Here is a 26,124-nt window from a genome sequence, read left to right on the forward strand (position 1 = left end):
TATTCATGCATGTGTGCGGACATGTGTTAAAACAAAATGTGTAAGAGAAAAGCATAAAAACTGCTTTCCAGATACTCAGGTGTTCGTGCTCCACCTAAAGACTACAGAAAGATTACTGAGGCTTAAGGAAACTGGTACTATATCAAACAAAAATCAAACAGGATAAGAGAAACTCGAGATCAATGGTAACTTAAAAAATCACTTAAAAATGTCTCGCACAATCCCTGCGCAACAGTGGAACTAAAACAAAATATATGGGCGGAAATTGCAAATATTTATGTAAAAGAACTTAGAAAGGTCAATAGAAAACTAGTTACTAGGCTACCAAGAATGTTTACATGTTAACGAACAGCATTTGAACATTTGCCTCGGCCAAGAAATAAAAGATAGTTTTAACAAGAAAGAAAATACCTTGGCAATATTTATTGACTTTCAGTAATAAATTATTACTAAAACTCCAAAAATTAGGTATCTCCAGCAACATGTTCAGATGGATACCAGAATTCCATAGTCAAAGATTCATTGCCATTAAATTCAATAACTCACTTTCTAGTTACAGACAAACATATCGAAGTCTACCTCAGGGCGCTGTCCTCAGCACAACTTTATTCAATATTTATATAAATGACTTACCCTCCCTATTAGAGGAATCAAACATGAAAACAGCACTATTTGCAGATGATATAGTTTTGTGGACTTCCGGATCTTACAGACATAAAGACAAAATTCAAAATTCTGCTCTTAAAGCTCTAACTCAACTACATGAATGGAATACATCAAATTTGATGACACTCAATTTAAGCAAAAGTAACTACCAAATATTTTCACTTGGTAAAAAAGAAAGAGAATTCAATATCCAATACAATGGCCAACACCTTCCTAGGACTTATGAATCCAAATATCTTGGAGTTATTTTCGATAGTAAGTTAACATGGAGCAACCATTTGAAATACATTTCTGAAAAAGCTCGTAAAAGATTCTCCCTTCTAAAAAGACTAGCAGGAAAGAAATGGGGATGCTCTAGGAATACTTTAAACACTACATACAAAATGTTTATACAGCTAGTGCTGACATACCGTACTGCAGAGAAATTTTAATTACTTCACCTTTCATAAACGAAATAGAATATGTTCAAAACCAAGCTCTCAGGCTCATTACTGGTGGAATCAAAACAACTCCAATAGATTCTATGAGATTCCTCACTAATATTAACAGCATCAAAATGACAATAGAAGAAAAAGCACTGATTCAATATGAAAAACTTATCAGATTACCAGGAAACAATTGGCATTCATACAGTCCTTTCTGTAGATTGAAAACTCAAAAAAGTTTCATATCCATTGTTCAAGAATTAAAACAGAAAATCAATATCCCAAATTTAAAAGAAAACTTACAAATTAAACCAAACCCTTTAACTCTATTAAATATAGAATATAATCTAAATTTAACAGAAGAAATACTGAAATCAGAAGTAAGCACTGAAATAATGAAACAATTGTCTTTAGAGACAATTAATATTAGGTACCCTCCACAAAACTGGCTTCATTTATACACCGACGGATCCTTGATCTCCAGAGAACAAGGTGCCGGTGCAGGTGTTACGTGCTGTCTCTTCTCACTTTATAGATCTCTTGGATATGGAACAACAAGTTTTGATGGAGAAATCGTTGCAATAAATGAGTCTCAGGAATCTTCTATTTCACATCAATAAATTTAAGAATGCAGTTATATTGTCAGACTCCAAAGCAGCCAGTCTCTAAACACACATCTTCATCTCAAACAGCAGAAATAACTAAAATGCTCTCTCAATTAGTAACACTCGATAAAAGAATTGTATTCCAATGGATACCATCCCATTGTGGAATCCTGGGAAACGAGAATGCGGATGCACTAGCAAAGAAGGGCAGCAATGCTACTTACAGACCTGTTACTAAATCTACGTATTACTCTGTGAAAAGATTTATTAAATCTACATACTTAGACTTCAACAAACAAAATTTGATAGCACAATCTCAAGGGAAAAAATGGAACTCTCTGCATCATAATCCACAGTTAATTCCCGATTTACCACGAAAATCGTCTGTAGCTGCATTTCGATTGGCAACAGACCATGATTGTTTGGCCAAACACCTGCATAGAATTGGAATATATCAGTCCCCATTGCCCATTGTGCAACTCAAACCAAGAAATGTATTCGAAACACCTCAAAATCTGTGCTTCAGTGGCTGACCATGATAATATCTTCGAAAAATATTGGAGTGCAAGAGGTCAAATGACTTTATTGTCAAACGCCTGGCATTAGAAAACAACAACAACAATAACATTTGCCCTTATCTGAATAGTGTTTATTAACATCATTTAGGTGTCATGATTTCATTAATCATAATAATCATTTTGATTTCAGTATAAGGGATTCCATGCTGCGAATTCACAGCATTGTTTGTCACAGTTGACTCAAGAACAATTGCCAAACCTTTACGAGCACTTTAAATGTTTTAGAGTCCATTTTTTAAATTTGAAAGATTGTATATAACAAATGTTCACAATTTGAAATAATGTAATTTTATGTAAATGCTGAAGAAATGCTTATGTAAATATGTTGCCAGTTTTTAGTTCATTGTTTTGAACGTTATGGTTTGAATATATTGATTTATACTTTAGTAATATGTGTCGACCTTTATATTTAATTTAAGAATATGTTTATTACTTAATTTTACTCTTTAGGTCAGCCATTTTCAACCGGTGTGCTGCGAATGATCTGCTGGTGTGCTGCGAGAAAATGAAAATAGTATAAATCGTAGTAAAAATTGGAAAAATAAACGTGAAAAGAGTAATAAAAAAGTGAGGCCACAAGAGTCAACATTCAGGGAATGCGACACAAGTCAACATACAGTAAACATCCTAAAACTCTCAAAATTCCCCCCTCTCCCAGTTTGGAACCATTGGTTTAGATTATATGAGTATGCCACGGAATTATAAATGACACCTTTAGTGTCCCACGTGTTGGAAGGTCAAAAAACGCTGCTTTAGGTGCATAAATTATTTTGTTAATGGAAAACAGTATGGTAGTATTGAGTTGTGTGACATTAAAATAATATAAAGTTACTTTATTTTAATTACAGAGTTGTGGGTGTTATTCGGTTGAGAAGCTTTTGTCATCTAGTCTGCTGTCAAAAAATCTGAAAATTAGAATTTATAAAGCAGTCAATTTATTTATAAAACCGATTATTCTGTAAGGTTGTGAAACTTGGACTCTCACTTTGAGAAAGGAACAGAAGTTAAGGGTGTTTGATAATAAGGTTCTTAGGAAAATATTTGGGGTTAAGAGGGATGCAGTTACAGGAGAATGGAGAAAGTTACACAACGCAGAACTGCACGCATTGTGTTCTTCACCTGACATAATTAGGAACATTAAATGCAGACGTTTGAGATGGGCAGAACATATAGCACGTATAGGCAAATCCAGAAATGCATATAGAGTGTTAGTTGGGAGGCCAGAGGGAAAAAGACCTTTGGGAGGCCGAGATTTAGATGGGAGGATAATATTAAAATGGATTTGAGGGAGGTGGGATATGATGATAGAGACTGGATTAATCTTGCACAGGATAGGGACCGATGGTGGGCTAATATGAGTGCGGCAATGAACCTGCAGGTTCTTTAAAAGCCGTAAGTAAGTAAGTTGTTATTTAATTAAAGTTACAAAACCTACTATTTTATTGTTGCTGTTACATTTTCTTTTTTTATTTCTCTGTCTCTGCCTTTAAACTTTATGTACTATTACCCTAAAGTCTTGTTCATAGTTCTGTCCCTAAGCTTTATGTAACTTATGTTTTTTTTTTTTTTTTTTTTTTTTTTTTTTTTTTTTTATTATTTGAAAATCGAAGTATTCATATCCTAATGTTAGGAAATTTCTAATCATTTCTTATATTTTATTGTACTTTTATTTGGACATATAGTGTTAATATATTAATTGTATTTCAAGAGTAGTTTTTATTTTCAATTTAAATCGGGTTTTTATTTCTGTTCTCAAATCTCTGTGAAACACAATACTATGCAAATGTATAAGTTTATTAAAAATTGCAAGCGATACATACTGTACTTGTTTGTCACTTATTTATTTATTAAGTAGTCTTCCAGACTCATATTTAATGCTTCTAGGCAATCTTCATGTCTCTGAAAATGAATTACAAGGCTTGGCATTTTGAGGGCTGGACCTGGTATGGATCCTAGCATTTAGGCTTACACTGTCCAATTGTGCACTCTATATGTGTGATGATTGGATGGCAGTCGTGAATCTGATGTTGATAGGTTGGAGGTCCATCCTGCCTCAGCCGTGACAGAGGCAGGATCCCATCCTCAAACGAGTACTTAATAAGCCCCACAGCTTGGAGCCAGAAGTCCTTCCTGTAATAGCATTGGAGACCCGTACTACTCCCAAGAGTTCATCCCAGCACGAGAGTAGCAACAATCATACCCATCCCCAATCTCTTAAATAATCAGACCTCTAATACGTCTACCCCTTTCCTCCCTCCGTCCAGGGAGCCTGATGGGGCTAGACTTGGCACATGTCTCATCTGGCAACTGGCGTCAGTGACTGATTACTCAGAACGAGTTAATAATCATGCTCACTCTCAATCTCTCACTAGCCAAAATTCTGATCATTTTCCTTCCTTCTCTCTGTAGAAGATTGAAAGGGCTCAGTATTAAGTATGATGCTATCATCAACTGATGTACTCAATCGTAAGCACAAGAGTAGCAATTATTCGCACTCCCATCTGTCTCTTATAGCCATGTCTGAAACCCTTTCTAAGTTTGCTTAAAAAATATCTGAAGAATAATTTTTCCCTGAGCATAATATTTCATTGTATTTCAGTAAAGGACTAAATTTACTATTATCAGTATAAATGAGTTAATTGGCTCGATCTCTTAAATTGAAACCACTCATCCTGCCTGTGGTTTTCACCCCTGATCACATATAACAGATTGATCAGCCTAATGGACTTTCAAGGCAACTACTTTTCATTTTCACAATGCTCCCATCTAGCGATTGCTAAAGAAGTCACATTATAACCTATATGGAATTGCATAGAGCAACTGTAGCCTTACTTCTATCTAGCAGTAGTTACCAAAATTGCCTTTTTGACAGTGGAGGCTCTGGTGGTGGTGCCATTTCATAACATTGGAATGGCCAATCTGATATATATGTGATCAGGGTTTTCACATAATTTCATAATGTGTTAATACAGATGTTAGGATAAGCTCTAAAAGAAACAGACCATGGGTCTACTTACCTTCCCTGTATCTCTTTCGGATTTCCAAATTCTGGCATTTGCTTAACTTGAACTGATACTGAAGGCATGGCTTTGGCAGTGTTCATTTTTCTCCCCTCCCAGTACCTGGGTGATTGCTGCAGTTTAAAGTCCTTTAAGTGGGACAGATGACCTTCAGGCTTGGATCTCGGATAGTAGTTAAGGCAAATCCAAGGACACGCACTTGTGTACCTTTTATATTATTTCTTCTTATTGTACCTTTTTGATTCATTGACTTAAATCCCTTATATTTAGAAATTTCTGCTTCATAATCTTAGCATGGGATTTTTGACGAAAGTTTTAACAAAACATTAGCAAGATTGTTTTTGTACAAGTAATATTTCATTACAGTTCACTGCTGTCAAACTTGGTAGAATTATTTGTGACCACAATTGTTAATGAGATCCAATGCCTGTGCTGAATGATGATGATTGATAATTTCATTAGGATTCTTCACATGTTCATGAACACTGTCTAGAAATGTAACCAATTGAACAGATTTTTCATGTGTAATTTTTCAGAATTTAGTTTCTTATTATATAACAAATATAGAAATTATTATATGATGTAAAAGTATCTTGCAGTCCAGAAGGCCTGATTAGTTAAATTTACTCTCCTCACCTCCACGCTGAGGCCCCCTAGGATCTTTTAGGATATGAAAGAGAGAATGGTGTGCAGAAAGCAATGGGAAGCTACTGCAATTATCTTTCTCAAGAAAAACTGCAAACATGGCGTGATGAGTCTTTCCACACTAAAAGAGTCTGGATGTAATGAAAAAGGTAAACTTGCGGATTCTAAATGAGGCAGTAGAGCAAGTGGACAGCTTCAAATACTTGGGTGTACTATAAGCAGTAGCATGAACTGCTGCACGGAAGTCCAAAGGAGGATAGCAATGGCAAAGGAAAGTTGTAATAGAAAAAGAAGCATCTTCTGTGGACCTCTGGAAGAAAACTAAGGAAGAGACTAGTGAAGTGCTTTGTGTGGAGTGTAGCATTGTGTGGGACAGAAACATAGACATTATGACGAAGTGAAGAAAAGCGACTAGAAGCACTTGAAATGTAGATATGGAGAAGAATGAATGAATGAAATAAACGTCCATAGTTACATATAGACTTGAAAAGGATAAATTGAAACGTGAATAAAGCAAGTTATGATATGATATTTATTATAGTTCACAGACAAAAATATATACATACATACATATAATCACTGAAACCTTACATTACATACTTTATGATTTACATATAGATATACAATTTTTAATATAATTTCTAAACTTAACTATTTAATATACGATGTTTTATCTTGCACTTGCGACTAGTTTTGTACAAGACTCAACTCATTTTAGTATGTTGTTACAATTAGTCTTTGCTCACTTGCCTAAGATGTACTTCACGTTTCAATCTGCAATGTGCAGCTATCATATATAAATCTTCCATTATTCTGGTATATTTAAAACTTTTGAATATATATGTTTTATTTTATGTATTGATAGTACTATTCAAAAACTAAACCTTTTTTCTTATCCAATTTTTTCTCATTCAATTCTAGCTATTTCATTTATTCTTTTCATTCTAATTTTTTTGGCCAAAAAAAGTTATAGATCTATTTGCCTTTGTAACTTTATGCTATTATTATTATTATTATTATTATTATTATCATTATTATCATTATTATTATTATCAGTGCTTTTTTCAGCCAGAACGGTCTGGAATGCGTTCCGGTAAACTTTTTGCCATTACAATTCCGAGATATATAAGCGAAATTGAAAATTAAAATTGCCGCCACTGCTGAGTCCAAGAGTTTATATTTTCTCATTATTATCGTTGGTGCAAAAGTAACTCATGTAATGTAGTGCTTCCATCATCCGTTATTGATCCTGAAACTATAGCTCGAAATCGCAAAATTTCCATTATGCTTAAAATCGATGAGCTCTGTTTGGAACTTATTGTAATATAAGGTATGTAGGCCTAATATTTTTAAACCTACGTTTTTGTTGTATAATGTGATCGAGTGATAGAGTTCCGGTAAACTTTTTTCCAGAAAAAAAGCACTGATTATTATTATTCATAGGTTTTCTTATAGCTATTTCTTGAATAAAGCAAGTTAAAATCTTATAAAAACGACTTTGGGCCCTTTGGAATCCACCTCTTCAATTATTTACATATTTTTTCTCACCAGATTTGTGAAAAGGGACAATTATAGCACTTTTTAACTCTGTTGGAAAGATTATTTGTGACAAACATAGATGAAAAATGTAAGCTTCGAAAGAAATTATGGTCTTCAGAAGATTAGACATGATTCCATCTTTCCCAGATATCATATTGTTCTTTAAAATCTTCGTTATAGCCTAGATCATATATATCCAGATTGCTCAGCCTTATAGACTTTGACGGTAACAACTTTTGTCAGGTTTACTATGCTGCCATCTAGTCGTTACATAAGGAATCACGTCAAAACTCCCATTTGAAATGCATTAGCGACTGTACTGCCATCTCGTGTTCATTTACGGCAGATGAGTGGTGATCCTGATGGTTGTTCTCTTCAAAGTGCTACCTATTTTAACATAGGGATGAGCAATCTGTTACATATATGATCTAGGGTTATAGTAATAATTTCACTTTTTGTAACGGGGACAAAAAAATTTGAAGAAGATGAGTTCACGTGTGTGTAAAAGAAGTGTATTTATGTTGACCTGAGGTTGATACAGGAATTGTATTTGCAATGAGACATGTCTGTTTTGTGAAAAGTATTTATTCAATTCATTACTGGTAGCAATCGCTTTTTTGTTTTGTTTTTTTTTTTATTGTATGTCCTTTATGCAAAACAATTTCTGTGATGGAGACATTTTCTTTATTTACGGTATTAGTGGCTTCGGGTATAGCTTGCCAAAACTTTTTTTTTAGTTAGACTTATGTTCATTGAACTTTTGTTTATAATGTAATATTTTTGCCTTTCAGATAACTTCAGTTAGAATATTTCTGAATCTTCCATATTTATTTCATAATTCAGCTTTATGTAGTTGTGTTTTGGTCTTTAGCAATAACATTGCCTTGTAGATTTCCAAAATGTCTTGTCATAGAATAATAATCATTTTATGCTATATGGCTGAAATCGAGAAATACCTCAAAAGTTGTGTATTATGAAACTATAATTATAATATTCCTTTAGACACAAATTTATATAATGTCACAGCTTTCAAGATACATACAGATAGATAAATGAGTGGATAGAAACATCACTTTATTTAATGCTATTAGTTTTTCAGTATCAGTATAATATCAAGTTAACAAATTTGAGAAAATTTGGAAGCAGATGTTTGTGGCCTCGTAAGGTAAGGCTACCAGGGACAGCCCCTGAATTCATAATTTCGTCCCCAGCAAAAATCTGTATTCGGATTTTAATAAACTTCCCTATTTGTCCCCATTTTTAAATGTGATTTTATTTTATTCTTGTTAAGTCCTTAAGATCAGAAACGCTAATAGTAACCAAAGTTCGCAAGTTCTAGAACGAAAGTTCTGGTTACATCTAGTTATATATTTGGTTACATATATTAGGAATGAACATGATGTGTACTGCTCATCATCCAAGTTTGTATAAAAACAGTGCAATCGATCACAAACTTTTCCATGACATGTCAAGAATTTGTAATAAAACTTGCTCCCAGATAAGGAATATTCATTCATCACAAAAATATGTGTAATTTTATGTCGGAACAATTATATTTTTGTGTTTCTATCTTGCAGTAATTTAATTTACTGATTAACATTATAACTTCTTTACTATGTTAATATTATAAAACTTACCTGGCTGACTAGTTTCGACGTGATGTCCATCACTGTCCGAAGCCTGGTTTCCTGTTATGGTGGGGTGTGTTAATGATTGTGTTCTTTTCGACAGTGTTGGACACCACGTCGAAACTAGTCTCTAAGTAATTTTATAATATTGGGTTGGTGCATAAGTTCGTAGAGTAAATAAATACTTGGTTGCTATGGAAACATGGACAGCAGATGAATGAAAGTACAGGAAAACACTACGAACTTATGCACCAATCCAATATTAACACAATAAAGAAGTTATTCACTGATTAATCAAGTGTTAAAAGAGTATATTGAACAATGAAGAATTCAATTTAATTTATAATTTGGTAATAATATTATAATAATAAGGCCTAATAATAATAGCAAAACAACAATAACAGTACTGTAGTGATCATCCTGTGGAGTGACAGGTGTCCTCAACTTTGAGGTAAAAAAGTCTGGTAACCATATCGTGTCATGTCTTCTTTTAAGGAACTGAGGAATAATACAAAGAACCTTAATTCAGCTACCACCAGAATTCAAAACATGGCTCTTTTGTGCAACTATTGCATGATGTAAAAAAAAGATTTAACAGTAGAACAGGATGACAAGCTTCTTGCTCACAAAAGCAGTGGAATTTCGTTCATTTTATTTTTCCATTCTAACTTTTCCAAAATGTTAATTGTGTAAAAATCAGCAGTGTGGAACAAATGAGAAGTTGATAGTATTTGTCTAATCTTGTTCTTAAAATAATGTATTTTATACACAGAAAGTTAGTACATATGATAATCAAACTCTATGTCTAACAGTATTTTTATTGACCAGAAACCATGAGTAGAAAGTTTTTGAAACAATGAACTGACTTATTTCTTTCTCTTGTGAAAAGTGTGAAGCTGATAGTTAAGGACATGTCACTTTATTTCCACTAATCATTTAATTTCAGTATTGTATAAGATTAAGATGAATGAACTTATATGTTTTAATACTTCATATTCTAAATTTGAAATTGTAAAGTACTGGTAACGATTATTTTCCTATTATAATATATTGCAAAAGATACTTATCTCACTTCTCCATCCTCGTCTTCTAGTGTTAATAATAATCTTACAAGTGTGAATAAATAACAGTAATAGACTGAGAAAATAATTAGAAATTATATTTGCACTACCTAATACAGAGGGTGATACACGAGGATTTACCATCTCTTATGGAGCTTATTTCCTAAGACATTCTGAGCAAAAAATGTCATATAAACATTTGTCCTAATCTCAATATTTTCAGAGTTACACTAATTTGAAATTGTTTGTAAAATACCATTATTCTTGAGTTTTAAGGATAAAAAAATATTACAGATAAAGAATGAACTATTCAGGAATATCATTTCTTTAATTAGCTAGTATTCTGAAGCTAAAAATCTGTTGTGAATTCCATAGTTATTTCGTACAGATTTTTATTATTTTATTTTTAACTACAAAATTACATTTTCTTACGCATTTATCACAATTGTTACAAATCATGCCACTCTTGTAAATTCTCAAGACTGTATATTAGGGTGCATAATTAAACTGTAAAGAATCAAGTTCCTAAAGTCGTATGATTTGTAACAAATTTTATGGTAAGTGCGTAAGGATGATGTCATTTGTAGTTAAAAATTGAAAAACAAAATCTGTACAAAACAACTGACAACAAATGTTTAGCTTCAGAACACTAGTCAATTAAAGAAATACTTCTGAATAGTTCATTCTCTATTATTTGTAATATTCTTTTACCCTTAAAACTAAAGAAAAAAGATATTTCACAAACAACTTCAAATTAGTGTAACTTTGAAAATATTGAGATTAGGACAAATGATTATATGACATATTTTGCTCAGAATGCCTTCGGAAATAAGTTCCTTAAGTGACGGTAAATCCTCACGAATCACTCTGTATAACTCAGTTGATAAAGTGACAAAGTACAATCCACCTAAAGTGAGTTCCTAGTTTTTTATGTCTGTGTGCTTCAAAATGTCAATGGCATTTTTAGAGCTCATTCATGAATAATTTAAAATTAATTGTTTGTTGATTATTAAAATTTCAGAAAGTCTTGAGGTTTACTCAGCCTCCTATCAAATTATGTATCAGGCCTTTTCCAGGCGTGAAAGGTGGTCGGAGCATAGTGCCAACTACACCACCTTATTCTAGTGCCAAGATCATGACAGCATCCCATGCCCCATAAACCTTCAGGGCGTGTAAAGGAAGTACCTTTACATTTATTTTCATTACATTTATAATTAATTCATAGAGTGTGAATCTTAATGAATAAAATAACTTATAATTTCAGCAGCAGTTACCCATTATTAACAGGTTATTTACATATTTCCGCAAGAGACTAGTTCTGTTCGATAAGGATATATCTAAGTAAAATGGGCTTAAAGGCTTTTACACTCCGAGTGCTCCTAATTTCCTGAGTTAAGGAATTCCAAAAACAGGTTGTGTATTTTGTGAAGAAGGTAGAGTAGAGGGATGTGTGATGGCATGGTATTGATAGAACAAGGTTATGCTGTTATTACTGAATATCATGTGAAATGTAAATATTTTTATGAACATAAGTAACGCACATTACAATTTCGAAATGACATAAGAAATCTTGTATTTAATTATTTTTCCATTTTCCCCATTATAACTACAGATGTTAAAAAAAATTAAATATCGATTTTGCAAAAATAAGGCATTTAGGTGTAAGATGTGTATGGTAGTGTATGGCAAGTACATTGTGCTTGTATATTCTATGGTTGTTGCTGGAGTCCGTGGATTGACTTTGTGACAACAGCTAAACATGTGTTCTGTCGTTACAAGTAACTGAATCTGCATTATGTTCAGCATATCAGATAGGATGGTTATTGTGATGTGAAGGCTGGAGGAGTCGTCATATGGTGGCATTGGTACGAAATTTCATTGGCGATTTCATAAAGCTGGATCCATGGACAAAACAATCCACATGTTGGTAAACAAGTTTAAGTGCAATGAGACGGTCGCAACGGAGCTCGTACCAGGACACCCATCAATCTCCGACGACAGCATTGAAGGCATCAGGTTGCCCATTGAATGTAGTCTAAAACTAGTGTGGAATTTGTCAAACATTCTGCGTTTGATGGTGCATAGGTGTTGCATTTCATTCTGAAGAAGAAGCCATACTACCTCCATGACGACGACTTGGCAGTTTTCCTAACTTCTTTGTGTGTGGCTTTATAAGAGGACATGTGTTCACCTGACTCATTACCATATTGGTGGAGCTCCTAAATCGCATAACACAAGCTGTTGTTGCCATAACACCGACAACACTCCAGAACATTTTTCATGCCGCTGCAGATTGGAAGTGTGTCATGTTATGAATGGTGCACATGTTGAATGTAATGTGTAATCAATATCTTGATAATATTTTATATTGTATAGTAAGTTTGGACAACTTATCCCCCTTTACACAAACTTACATACAACTTATCTCCTTTATCCCAAATTATCTCTTACAAAATAAACACACAAAGCTCATATTATGAAACATAATGACTATTAAAAATTACATAAATGTTCCAAGATGGCTGAATAACTGTATTAAGAAAAATTAAGCAAAGTTTAAGAAGAAAGTAAATTTTACTGTTCATTATACCAATAATATTAAATTTTTCAGTGTCAGTAAAATGTTACTTTCAAAATATTATCTGCCTCAATGTACCTAAGGAATGATAAAATAACATTCTCAAACTATAGACAATAAGAATTAATAGCCACTTTCTTTAACACTATCAAAATCACTAATGTTAATCCTCTTCTTTGATTGTGTCAGAATGGATGTCTCATACTGTTGAGGTTGTTGGAAATGCAGTGTAAAAGGAATGAAATGTATTTGGAACAAGCGGCAACAGGTCCAATAAATTTTTCTTCTTTTGACAAGAAATTAGTGCAGGACCCTGATATGAAACAGGTGACTGGAGGAGATTACGTGATCATCTTCCTCGCCTGACATTCAGTGTCTTGAAATCTTTAAACAACACTATGCCAACATCCCTTGTAAATTTTAACCACTTCACATTTTTCCACACCTTGTTCTGTGATTTTCTTCATTTCGAGGGCATCTTTGAATAAGTAATATTGAAGGAAGTCTGACTGATTCATTTGAATCACATTGAATGGCTTCTTTTTGCCTGTAATTCTTACAAACTGCATCTAGTCATGAGGAATGTAGATTTTTATGTCACATTTTTTTCTTCTTTCTGACAATTTGGGCATGGTTGGAGTCGCACTCCATATGAGTGTGATTTGTATAAAAAATTTGTGGCTCAATGTTTCAAGGCGTGGTTGGTTTTTCAGAACAAATACATACATAGTCAGCATGTGAGAGTTTTTGTTTTGCCCCCTACATGTGTATGAATACATTATTACATATTTCACATGGGAAGGCAGATTATAGAGAAATTTTAAAATGCAAGATGCAATTTGATTATTGTCATCAACAACTTCACTCCACATAAAACATGTGGCTTGTCCATCTTTACAGTTATGAATGGTCAAATTGAAAGTCAAAAGTTGACACTTATAGAAAGCAACAGAAGTGTTCAACTAAGTACGGTGTTACAGGTCTACACGTGTCTTCATGTAGAGGTTGTGTAAAAGAGTATAAGTTCAGTAACAAACATGTATGTACAATTCGAGGTCGTGTAAATGTATATAAGTACACTTATCTCTCTTTACTCAAACATCAGTTTTTTGGGATTAATATCCCTTTTTACATCTCTATAATAAATACTTTCCTAAGCTGGATGAACTTATATTTCTTTACCCAAATATAGAATATGTCTTTCTGAACATCATTATATACGTAACTCATTTTTCGATTTTTTTAACTTATACCTCTTTACTCAGGCACCACTATAACATTCATTACAAACATTACCAGTACAATCACTGTTTTAACAAAATCGATACTTGATTTTTGGACATCCGTATATAAAAATCTATGTGGATTGAAGTATAGGGAGTATTAGAATGTGCTTTTTGTCTGATATGTCATGTTTCTATCACTTTGACGTTTCTATGAAATAAATAAAACTCGCACTAATTGAAGTATCTCACTGTTACTGGCCTCTAAATTTTTAGATATATTGCTTCTGTACCAACCCTAAATTCTAAGTGTTAAGTCTTGCTTCGTTTACAATAATGTTTTAAGTAATAGTGCCCACTGAGGATATTGTAAATATAAATACTTCGTTTTTTTGTGTGAGTAGTCTTATTGCTCATTCATAAGCTACATTGTTTTATCCCCACTCCGACAACTAGAGACAGTATTTTCTGTAATATACCATCACTCAGGAATTAACTTACATTACTTTAGATTCTGTAACATTCATTTGATTTAAATATCACTTGTAATAGGTAAAGATGATCTTTTTTATCTTTGTTTTATTGCTTGTTTGCAATTTTTTCAGATACCTAATGTTTAGTGTACACCTTTAAGTTCTTATATTGGCTTTCTCTTTAATTTTTCTGAAGTTAACATTTTGTGTTACAATTTCATTTTTAAATAAGTCAATTTAATTATATTCATAGCAACAAGCTAAATAAAAAAAATGTATTTATATGAAAATATAACTTTTACTATTGTAATACGAAACATTTAATAAATTGAATTAGAAAAATAATTGTTTGATCTGTAATTAAATATGAATGGCAATGTCTGAATTGTTATTACTGTAAATTTTCAGTTACAAATGGTACAGCTATTTAAAATAAGTTCTGTCTTGTCTGTGTGTGTGTTTGGGTGAGTCTGCTCTTCAGTTTTAAGTTGTATATCAGTTATTTGTTTAATTAAATTTACTAAATATTTCGTATTATGACAGTAAAAATTATATTTTTAAATAAATACGTTTTCATTAAGTTGTTATGTGACAGAATATGTGAACTTTTTAAAGAGAAAGCCATTATAAGACAAGTACTAATCACTGAGTATCTGGAAAGAGTGGAAACGAAAAGGAAAAAGAAAAAGATCATTTTCACATATGAACGGTATTCAAATAAAATAAACTTGTATGTGTGCATACGCTGTACTTTAAAAGTACTGCAAGACATCAGTTTGTTTAATAGTATTTTTTTTTTTTCTCCTTCATACAGAGAAGGTGCCCAAAGACTTGCACCACAACCTGAGACTTATTTATCACTCTTTATATTAATCATACTTCATACAATATAGATTCAGCATTTTATTCATAAAACATTTTATGTCTATTGCAACAAACTATTGCTCATGACATTAATAAACAATTGATAGATTGCTTGATCTGTACATAGTGCATTACAAGCAACATGTAAGACAGCAAAATGATCTACATCTTTGGGCATGTTATCTTAGAGGGGAAACATGAGCACAATGGTGATCAAATCAATGTTTTTCCTGTAGAACGTGTGAGGGGAGAGCAAAATAAGGGAAATTCTGTCAAGACATTACGTGTAGTATACATGTAATTTAATAAATTGTACCGGTATAAGTTTAAATCAATGCAACACTAGTTTCATTAATAGAATTTTTCGAAAATCCTATCAATCGTTGCAAAAAAAAACTATTGTAGATTTCGGAAAACATAACTGTGATATTAAGCACTTGAATTACCAACATATTAGTTATCTGTTATGAAGAAAAGAAACAATAAATAGTGGGAAATAAATTTACTATTTGAGCCATAACTTAAGCATCTCTATTTAGTATGCACTCTTTGTTTACAGCATCCGTGAATATGTAGTACATCCAGTTGTTCCTCATCTTTTCTTCTTCTTCACTAACATCATCTGTGACACTTAATATTATTTATTACTTTGCTTTGAGTTCTCTTTAAAATCACATTCTTTATTTACAGAAGTCATGGATATAATTTTCTGTTATGTGAGGCACAGAATGCAATACTTACTAGGAGAGTAGAGTAGGATGGAAAATATAAACTGTAACCTGTGTCATCTTATCATGATCACTAAGGGGGTCAGTGACAGATTGTTAGGAAAGGGCCTGGATAACGAAAAACTCTCGAAAACTTATTTAATTTGGACAATTTAATCTGAGATCTTTAATTTTTTACGCACAACTTACCAATTCTGCCTAATACACACTAATAAATGTATTATACAACATTACTATTTATAGCATAAAAACATGCTGGATTAAAAGGTACGATAAATTAAATGATCTTCGTACAAACTACTTTCCAAGAAAATTTACAAACATAACATATGTGTAGAAAACTAAATATGATTTTTTGAAATTATTTTTAGGTCCAGAACATGCAAATCTATTAAGTAACCTTAAGAAACACCAGAATATTCAAGAGAATAAATGTAGACAACATGATGAAATATTATTGTCTAGTTACATAATTTCTTGGGAACTCGCCTATGATTTAAAATAGTTCAGTGATTGAGAAACAATAAAAAGGTTTATGATTAAACGCGTAAAAATGTAATAAATTCAAAACTTTCCATAATACATTCAATAAACAAAGTGTTACATAATTCTTAACTTGAGTTCCCATGCTACCACATGCATTACTTGCAGTAATTCATATGATTATACAAACAGACAAGACATACTAGAACATAGATTCTGAAAATGTTTATAATAAAAATTTCGAAAGAGATTTTTTCATTACTGTACTCTTTCTGTAGTTTGTATGAATATAAAAAAAGGGTGAACTTTTTATGTAAAAGCTATATATTAAGGATTTGGTTACATAACAACTGGATAATACGTAATTTAATAGAAAATGCATTTTATATTTTTAATCTTTGTATTTTCTTATTTTCATTATATTAATTTGTAGATAACTTATTTTCTGAAAAATGGAACTTCTAGATATTCTCAGATCAAGGCTTTGGAATTGTTTATGTAAATATCAAAACAGTTAATAAAAATGAAGATTACACGAAAAGAGCAGTACATTGATTTGATACCTGTTATACAAACTGTGACATTACAACTAAAGAATAGAAGTTAAGGATTGTGTTTCTTTCTAATTCACTTTTTCAAGCTTCTGTGCAATCTACTTCTTTCCACAATTTCTGTATTTCCTTCATGAAATGAAATGACACCAATATCATTACATCTAAGAACTCGTATTTTAAACATTTATTACTTATAGTAGGCCACCATATCCCACAAATACTTCATCCATTCATTAAGGCAGTTCTGTAAGTTATACATTTTTCTTTCATTCACTGTATGGAGTTTTTTTTTGTCAGAGTAGGATTAGTAATTATAATTAAACTACCATATTGATTGAAACACAGTACCAATTTGAGATATTCTTTTAATATACATTGAGTTCTTACTAGAAGAATGTAATTTTGAAGTCAGTCTTTCATTCCACAATTAGGCAGCTCTGTATGTATGCATGTAATTATTGATGTATTTCTCGCTCAGTTGAAGGAATTTCCGTATGCAGGTATCATTTATGAAATTAAGTAAATGGAAATAATCAGAATTTGAAGGAAGCGCAGATGTTGGATGATTGAAGCTTAAAGCATCTTGTACGAATAGGGACTGACCAGTACTTACATACAAATTATATTTTCCAGGCAAATAAGCAATAAGCATTGTATCTGAATAAATCCAGTAAAGAATGGATTGTACAAAGCAGAAATTTTTTTATAGTGACATAACATAGCCTGAATGTTGTGTTTCCCTTGCAGGTACGCTGGTGATCGATTTGGACTACCATCTGCTGCAGGAGGCCGTGATATGCATCATCGTCCTTTGGAACCATTGTTGTCACATCCATCTGGTGTTCCACCACCAACCTTCCGCCGCTACGAGCACTTTGATGTAGCACCTCCGGGAACAGGTCCTGATATTCCTGGAATTGGATCAACATATGATAAACCACGGTATGATCGTGGTGGTTATGAGAATCGTCCACCTCCACCTCTTGAGGACTTTCTTACTCCACCTGGAGTTGATCACCGTTACAGAGATCGTGATAGGGATGTTCCTGGTAACAGAGAGCGTGATATAGGGCCACCAGGTGTTAGGGAAAGAGACATAGTACCCCCAGGCATCAGGGACAGAGATGTTGGAATTAGGGATCGTGAAATGGGAATGCCTGGAATTCGTGATAGGGACAGGGATATTGGTCCTCCAGGAGTAAGAGACAGAGACTTAGGACCTCCCATGTGGGATAGTAGAGAGAGGGGAGGGAGGGATGATTTACCACCAGGCAGAGATGGACCACTTCCCAGAGACCGCGACCTGGGTTTGTCAGATAGATCAAGAGACAAAGATAGGGATAGGGACCGAGATGTGAGAGAGAGAGATGGAGACCGGGATCGCGATCGAGATCGTGACAGAAGCAGAGGGGAATACTACGAGGGTGACCACCGTCGTTCCTATGACAAGAGTTACAGCAGTTACAACTCCCCAGATGTGAAGAAGCGCAAGCAATCTCTGTCACCTGGACCAGGCAGACATGAACGGTATTCTAGCAGTGAGCGCCACCATAGGCGGGGCAGTGACAGACGCAAGAATTCAGGCTCTATTCAGGTGCCACAAGGAGGAAAGGAAAACCGGCACCTGAGTCAGCAGCAGCCCGTGGAGACTGTGGTCGATGCAGCAGGCGGTCAGCGAGAGAGGGATAAGGACACTCAGAAGAGAGAGCGCGTCTTGGTTGAGGTCCGCAAAGAACCATCTGTTGATCGTCTGAAGAAGGATGACAAAAGCAAGAAGGAGGAAGAAAACAAGAAAGGTAAAGACAAAAAGAAGAAGAAAAAAGAGAAAGAGCCAGAGAGTGAAAAATTAAAAAAGAAAAGACGCAAAGAAAAAAAGGAAGGTAAAAAAGATGGTCAGGAAGCTCAGGATAAGATTAAAGTTATGCTTAAAGGTACAGACAGAAAGGCGCACCACAAGGAAAAAGAAGAAGAAAAAGCAGACAGGGAGGACAACAAGGCTGAGGAGAAAGGAATTGTGACAAATATACCTGTGCAACAAGAAAAGAAAGTTCCAACCCTTGTTTCGGGAACTATTGTGGAAAAAGTGAAGGGGACTGCCCTTAGAACTTTTGATGCACCCCCAACAGAAAGCATAGTGGATGGACTATATGGGGACATGGAAGACACAAGAATAGACGACAGTGTCATAGCTAATTATGGTAAAGTGATTGCAGAGGAAGTACAGGACAGAAAGGTTGAACTGACAGAAGAGAAATCTGATCCTGATAAAGGAAGTGAAGCAGTCCAGGAAGGAGGAGCTCAAGATGAGGTGCGTATCAAGACTGAAGTGAGTTCGGACTCTGAAAGTGTTGCTAAGACATCTGGTCCTGACCCAGCAAAGGCTAACGTGATGCTAGCACCACTCCCAGAGCCATCCAAGTGGGAACTAGAGGAGGAGTTCACACCTGGTTCGTCTTTTGAGAAAAGAGAGAGTGAGGATGGAAGTGGAGGGAATGCCCAAGCTGATAAGGCTGCAGGCAAAGTAGTAACATCAGAGGTGCTGAAACGAGCAGAGAATGCCATTTTCCAGAAGGCAATTAATGCTATTCGTCCCATCGAACCTCCAAAGAAAGTGTCATCTAGTGATAGGAAAGTGTATACAAGCTCAGAAAAGAGAACATCTGGTGATGTAGCAGCACCAGAAGCTGTTGAAACTCGTAAAGTTCCTGAGAAAGACACTCGCGAAGCTAGGAAGACAGTGAACTCGATTCAGATCACAATTCCCATTGCTGGACACGTGGAGAGATCCGTGGAGATCGCCTCTTTGGAATCTAACACACAACCAGTCACGAAAAGTAAAGGCAAGTTGGATCGTTCAAAATTTAGCAGCACCAATACAAGTCAGTGGGGTGATAGTGCAGACAGCACTTCGCCACATCGTGTGTCAGCAAAGGAAAGACTGGGAGCTAGAGTGGATGGAGATGGAGACAGAAAAAAAGATGAAAGCAAAGAAAGCAGAAGACATCGTAGTCGAAGTGACAGTAGGGAACGCAAGCATGCTGCCACAAAGAAGGGACTAAAGAGTGCTGTTGAAAAGAAGCGCACCATTTCCAGGTCGCGATCTAGATCTCCACACCATAGGAAATCAGGAGATAGAAAGCATCAAGAATTATTGAAAGAAAGCAAGTATGCAGATGAAGGGAGGAGGTATGATGTGTCAGGAGACAGGAGATATGTCGGTGATCAGAAGTATACATCAGGAACATCAGAGCGATCAAGTGATTCTAGAAGTAAGCGTGGAGATCGTGATGGCAGGGAAGGACGTTATCCTGATATGGACAGAGAAAGAAGGCCCCTTGACAGAGGAGGAATTGAAAGTAGCCGCAGGAGAGAGCACAGTGAAAGTAAGAAATGGGACGAGTCCAAAGAGAAGAAGGAGACTGCTAAGAGTCCAGACAGAAGGAGGGACCGCAGCGAGAGCCGGGAAACCAAGGTTGAGAAGTCGCGGTCTAAACTGAAGGAGGAGAGAGAGAAATCTGTTGAGAAGGGAAAAGGAAAACACAAAACAAAGAAGAAAACAAAGAATAGGAGATCAGAAAGCAGAAGTCGTAAGAAATCCGTCTCTGACAGAGAATCAAAACGAGGTAAGAAGAAAGATAAGAAACACAAGAAAGAGAAAGGAAAAAAACATAAACAGAGAGATGACAAGACTGAAAAGAAGGAAAGTGAAAATGGTAAAGAGAGAGAGGAAGGAGATGAGAAGACTGAGAGTACGAAGGAAGTTAAAAATAGCACAAGTAATGATGGAGCCTCTGGTGCAGGAAATAATGATGGGAAAGTATCTGGATCATCGGAAACTACTGGGGAACAGAATAAAGATAAACCCAGAAAGGGTGGTCGAAGGAACCCACGTCTGGCAAGTGATCGTAAAAAGTCTACTTTGGACGAAGCAAGTTTTGAACCAGACTATGATGCTTCCTCCTCTGTTGACACTGATGCAGAGGATGTAGGTGAGAATGAGAAAAAAATAGATGGCTCTGGTGACAAGAAGACAGATTCAAATGTTTCACCAGGAAAGAAACGTGATCGATCTACAAGTATCGATCCCACTTCAGTTGATCAGAAACGACAGAAACTAGATAAAGATTCAGATAAAGCCGATAAAACAGGAATAGATGACACCAATAAGAAGGGCAGTGGTAAGAGTGGCAGTGGGAAAAGTAGCTCAGTGAAGAAACGGGACCGATCAGTTAGCAGCTCTGATAGTTCTGATGATGATTCTTCAGATGAAGATGAAGACGATAGCAGCTCTGGAAGTTCCAGTAGCTCAGATGATGATTCTTCTGACGATTCTTCTGTGCATAGGAGGCGAAAGAAGAAGTCACACCATAGACGCCGTGGGAAAAGAAGTAAAAAGTCATCAAGACGTGCATCTAACTCAAGTAGTGACAGTGACACAGAATCTGAATCAGCATCCACTAGTGATTCAGATGGTGGCCGAGGAAGGAAGAGTGGCAGAAGTAGCAAGAAACATCAGCATAGAAACAAAGTTAACAAAAAGAAGAAGAAGAAGTCAAAACATCGATGAATGAAACAAAACTCTTTCTACTAGTCATTGTCTTAGCAATTTTGTTCTGCAAGAATGATGAGATCTGGGAGAGAGCAAGAAATGAAGTTGGCGAGATAGTGAAACACATTGTACAAATTGATGTCCATGTTTATCTGCTGTTTGTTCTTAATTTTCTTGTTCTTCGAGGTTTCTAACTTGGTGCAGTTAGTGGACTGAATAAATAAACTAGTAAATTTACAAAAAATAACTAGGTTTCGTTATTAGTGATTACTTGCTTTTTGAAACTACAGTAATATAACCATTCATAAATATGTTTGGTGGTGATACACCGGAACTATAACTCAGTGACTTCAATATTCCAGTCTTCTAACTGAATAGATACAGACAGTTCTGTGACTTGAGAGAATGTGTCCATGCAACATTTGTTTTACTTAATTTTTTTTTTTTTTCCTTATTTTAGCAGTGTCCCAATTGTTCATGCTCCATATGTTACTTTAATAGTTTCGCATTGATTTCTACAGACATATTTGCACTCCTGTGTAATTTTATCCATCTCACTAATCCAGAGGAAATCATTTCTACTACGAACCAAAGCAGATTTTGACTTTTTTTTTTCAAGTGTTGATTTGTAAATAAGTGGCCACAATAAATTGAAATATCTTGATATATAAGAATAATTTTATTTACACCTTTCTCTTCCATAATTCATTCCGTATTACTTACTTACTTACAAATGGCTTTTAAGGAACCCGTAGGTTCATTGCCGCCCTCACATAAGCCTGCCATCGGTCCCTATCCTGTGCAAGATTAATCCAGTCTCTATCATCATATCCCACCTCCCTCAAATCCATTTTAATATTATCCTCCCATCTACGTCTCGGCCTCCTCAAAGGTCTTTTTCCCTCCGGTCTCCCAACTAACACTCTATATGCATTTCTGGATTCGCCCGTACGTGGTACATGCCCTGCCCATCTCAAACGTCTGGATTTAATGTTCCTAATTATGTCAGGTGAAGAATACAATGCGTAATTCATTCCGTATTTTGATGTAAAATGACTTATCTGCTATATCAAATTTCTTCTAAAGATGTAATGTGTGGAATCTTAAACATAGTTCAGGGTTATTAGATGTAGATACTTTGCATCCCATGTTAAAGCAGCCGGTCAGTACAAATAAACGTAAGTTACTGTAAGATTTCTAACCCAACTCATGAAAGCTAAATGGTATGTTTTATGACCATTACATACACGGTGGAAAGAAATGTAATACACTCTCTCTCAGATATGATTTCTAGAAGTATGACGAACAAAAAGTATAACATTTTGTTCCTTTGGAGATGATTAAAAAAAAAGACATTTTATGTTAACATTTCTAGTGTAGATTCTATAAACGTATTTCAAAGTAAGAGTTTTTTGTAGGGCAGTGTAGAGTAAGATTTGTGACTATGTTTCAGTCAGTGGCGGTTCCTCGGGGGAGGGAAGGGAGGAACGTCCTCCTCACATTTTTCTTCTTCTGAAAGTGAATATCAAATAAAATATCTGCCTTGAAATTCAAGGAAGATTCGATAATTTTTAAGTTAACAGCTATAAGAAAACCTTGGTTGATCGAGTTTTAAACAATGCGTGCTCATGTGCTGCTAGAAAACTGTGAGAAAGATGCGAGATTGTTTGTATAGAGGAAAGTCAATCCATTCCTCCTTTACTGCAGTAAGCACACATAGACAACAGCGAACTAGCGGCCAGAGGAAGAAGCAGAGTTTTAAAGTGAGTAAATGAAAGGAGAGGGAGGAGATCCTCCTCTGAATCAGCGCATGGGCAGGAAATAGAAACTGATTGGTCGTGCAGCAAGCTCATACCGCTGCCATCTAACGATCTTGCATTCAACCAGACTATAACACATCTAGGAGGAGGCACAATAAAACAGTTTTAACGCAACGCTATGAAAGACACCATATAAACTTTTTTTTAAATTATAAATCAAAAATATTATTCATTGCACTTTATATAAGCTACTATTCATGGTTTGAAACTTTCAAGGATATTTGGAAGTTAAAGTCGGGTTTATATAAAACAAAGAGGAAGTAGTTTACGTTAGTATCGCAGATCTTTTTGGCCCCTGAAATTCACTTCCATTCATTGTGTACTAGACAGGGCAACAGCCAAGTTGTCAGTTTTGTACAAATATATTTGAAATTGAAAGTAGTACTCCAAACTACATTATTTTTTAACATAAAAAATTAATTGGCCACCGGCAACTTTGAACAATAATGGTATTATGACTTTACAGGAACTGATATTCTTCAAAAGCATGTGATACTGAACTTTTAAAATATACATGTGGCAACACAGACCACGTGGGTGGGTGCAGTGTTCTTGCTTTCCTCAGATTATTTCCCATTCCCATTTCCGCAGTTCTGATTACGTGTTAGTAGCTATAGTGTCTTCCAATACGTGTGATGCTGTAGTGTGCTCGAAAAATGCTGCGAGGTGAATTTCCTTGTAATTGTTAATTTGTGCAATTACTCAACAATGAATGGAAGTGAAAACATTATATATTTTGTAAAATTTAGGAAACTCAGTTTACAAGAACAGATTATTGCTATACAGAAGGGAAGACCAACCCCAACACTACCTGGTCTTACATGTATGCATGTTGGCTAATTTGCAGCATGTTTCATTCAAGAAGGTGTCATTTCGTCCTGTTACCTTCTTTCCTCCTCTTAAGAAATATGCAGGAGCCGCCACTGGTTTCAGTAGTAATTCAGCCATAAAAAGTACAGATTTTTATTAATCACCTAAAGGGAATTGCAGATTTCACTCATCAACTGTAGTAATATGTGGAAAGCCGGCGCCACTGCAGGTGGATAGGGGTACTTCTTGTTAGTTTGTTTACAAGAGAAGTGACTACTACTTAGTTTCATACGAATTGAATCCTAGAACTCGTGAAAGTTGTTTGAATACAAACTGAGACAGAATTCTGGCACGAGAATTACATAAAATTCTGCCCACTATATGCACTGCATTGCTTTTGCTCCTTTCATAAACACAATCAAATGAAGATCACCAACGATGTCTTGACCTATTATTGCCCAGTTTTCCATTTATAGACTGTTGCACACTCGACTACAATATATTGTTTTATTCACGCCACAGTACTGCAATATTAATGATCAATATAAATATATTGTGTAAGATATTAACTAAATTTGCCAACATTTTATCTTATCAAAAATTGTAAATCATTAAGATATCTTAGTTCACATTAAGGCTATGATCTGTGAAATTTCTAACTTCTGCATTTTTATAGAATTAATCAGAATCATTTACCCATATTTCTTGTAATGTGGACATCCAGTGCACAAATTTTTACGTTGATATTCCAATTGGTTTACTTATAATTAATTTTTGTTGCTTTTTTTAATTACTGAATTATAATTGTCCCAATTTTCAAAGTTTCCATAATTTTTGTTTAAATTTATATTTAATTTATTCCTGATAGATGTATGTAAAATATAACATATGCATTTTATATTTTTTTTCAATTACTCTTTGAGAAAAAAATATTTACTCTTTTAGTTGTTAATCTTTCAATTTTTTTTTTTTTTTAACTTATCACTAGGGCCCGGATTTTTCGAAAATGCACATGCTCATATGCAAATGCATATTTTGAGGGTTAGTGCATGTTTCGGCATTTATTTAGTTTATGTATGATCAATTATCTGACATTTCTGAACAGTCCGCATCTGTGAAGTAATGGTTAGCACGTCTGGCCGCGAAACCAGGTGGCCCAGGTTCGATTCCCAGTCGGGGCAAGTTACCTGGTTGAGATTTTTTCCGGGGTTTTCCCTCAACCCAATATGAGCAAATGCTGGGTAACTTTCGGTGCTGGACCCCGGACTCATTTCACTGGCATTATCACCTTCATCTCATTCAGATGCTAAATAACCTGAGATGTTGATAAAGTGTCGTAAAACAACCTACTAAAAAAAAAATTTCTGAACAAACTGTAAATCTAGTAATGAATTTGTATGTCAGACATCCCTTGGCACCACAATAACCTTCCTATTTCAAGCGAAATGTTAACGGGACCATACTTCCAGTCTCACAATACCCATGCAGGTAGATGGACGTTGCAGACCTTTTTCACAAAAGGAATTTCTTACATTCCTTTCTCAATGCAGTATCCTCTCACAGTTTGTGTTGACAGGACCGCAGGTGTTCATCTGTTGACTTGTTTTTCATCTACTAATAGTTTATGCAGTGTTCTGTCAGATTAAACTAAAAATGCCTAAAGATAAGTCCACTAAATTCTTTTTAATTAAACAGTGGATTTCAGGCAATAGTGACTATTCAAGTGACGGCGATGTAGTGTATTGTCAAGTATGTGAGAAGACTGAGAAATGCGAGAAAAAGTTTTAACTAGAAAGCATTCGAAAACAACTGCACATCTGTGGTCAAAACAAAAGGGTAAGAACACGCAACAGGTACTTTTAACTCAGGCGAAAT

General features: G+C 34.7%; 1 protein-coding gene across 7 annotated transcripts in view; it reads left to right on the forward strand.

Annotated features, from left to right (window-relative positions):
- snama (something that sticks like glue) overlaps window positions 1-22,290 on the forward strand; it is a 311,868-nt gene extending 289,578 nt beyond the window's left edge. For all 7 annotated transcript variants that reach the window (XM_069841358.1, XM_069841357.1, XM_069841356.1 and 4 more), the window contains one exon: window positions 17,818-22,290. In XM_069841358.1, coding sequence (XP_069697459.1) covers window positions 17,818-21,637 — 3,820 coding nt within the window. In that variant the 3' untranslated portion in view covers window positions 21,638-22,290. The remainder of the gene's footprint in view (window positions 1-17,817) is intronic.
- Window positions 22,291-26,124: the final 3,834 nt, after the last annotated feature.

The sequence above is a fragment of the Periplaneta americana genome, chromosome 12 (genome assembly GCF_040183065.1).
Source record: "Periplaneta americana isolate PAMFEO1 chromosome 12, P.americana_PAMFEO1_priV1, whole genome shotgun sequence".
Classification (NCBI taxonomy): Eukaryota; Metazoa; Arthropoda; class Insecta; order Blattodea; family Blattidae; genus Periplaneta; species Periplaneta americana.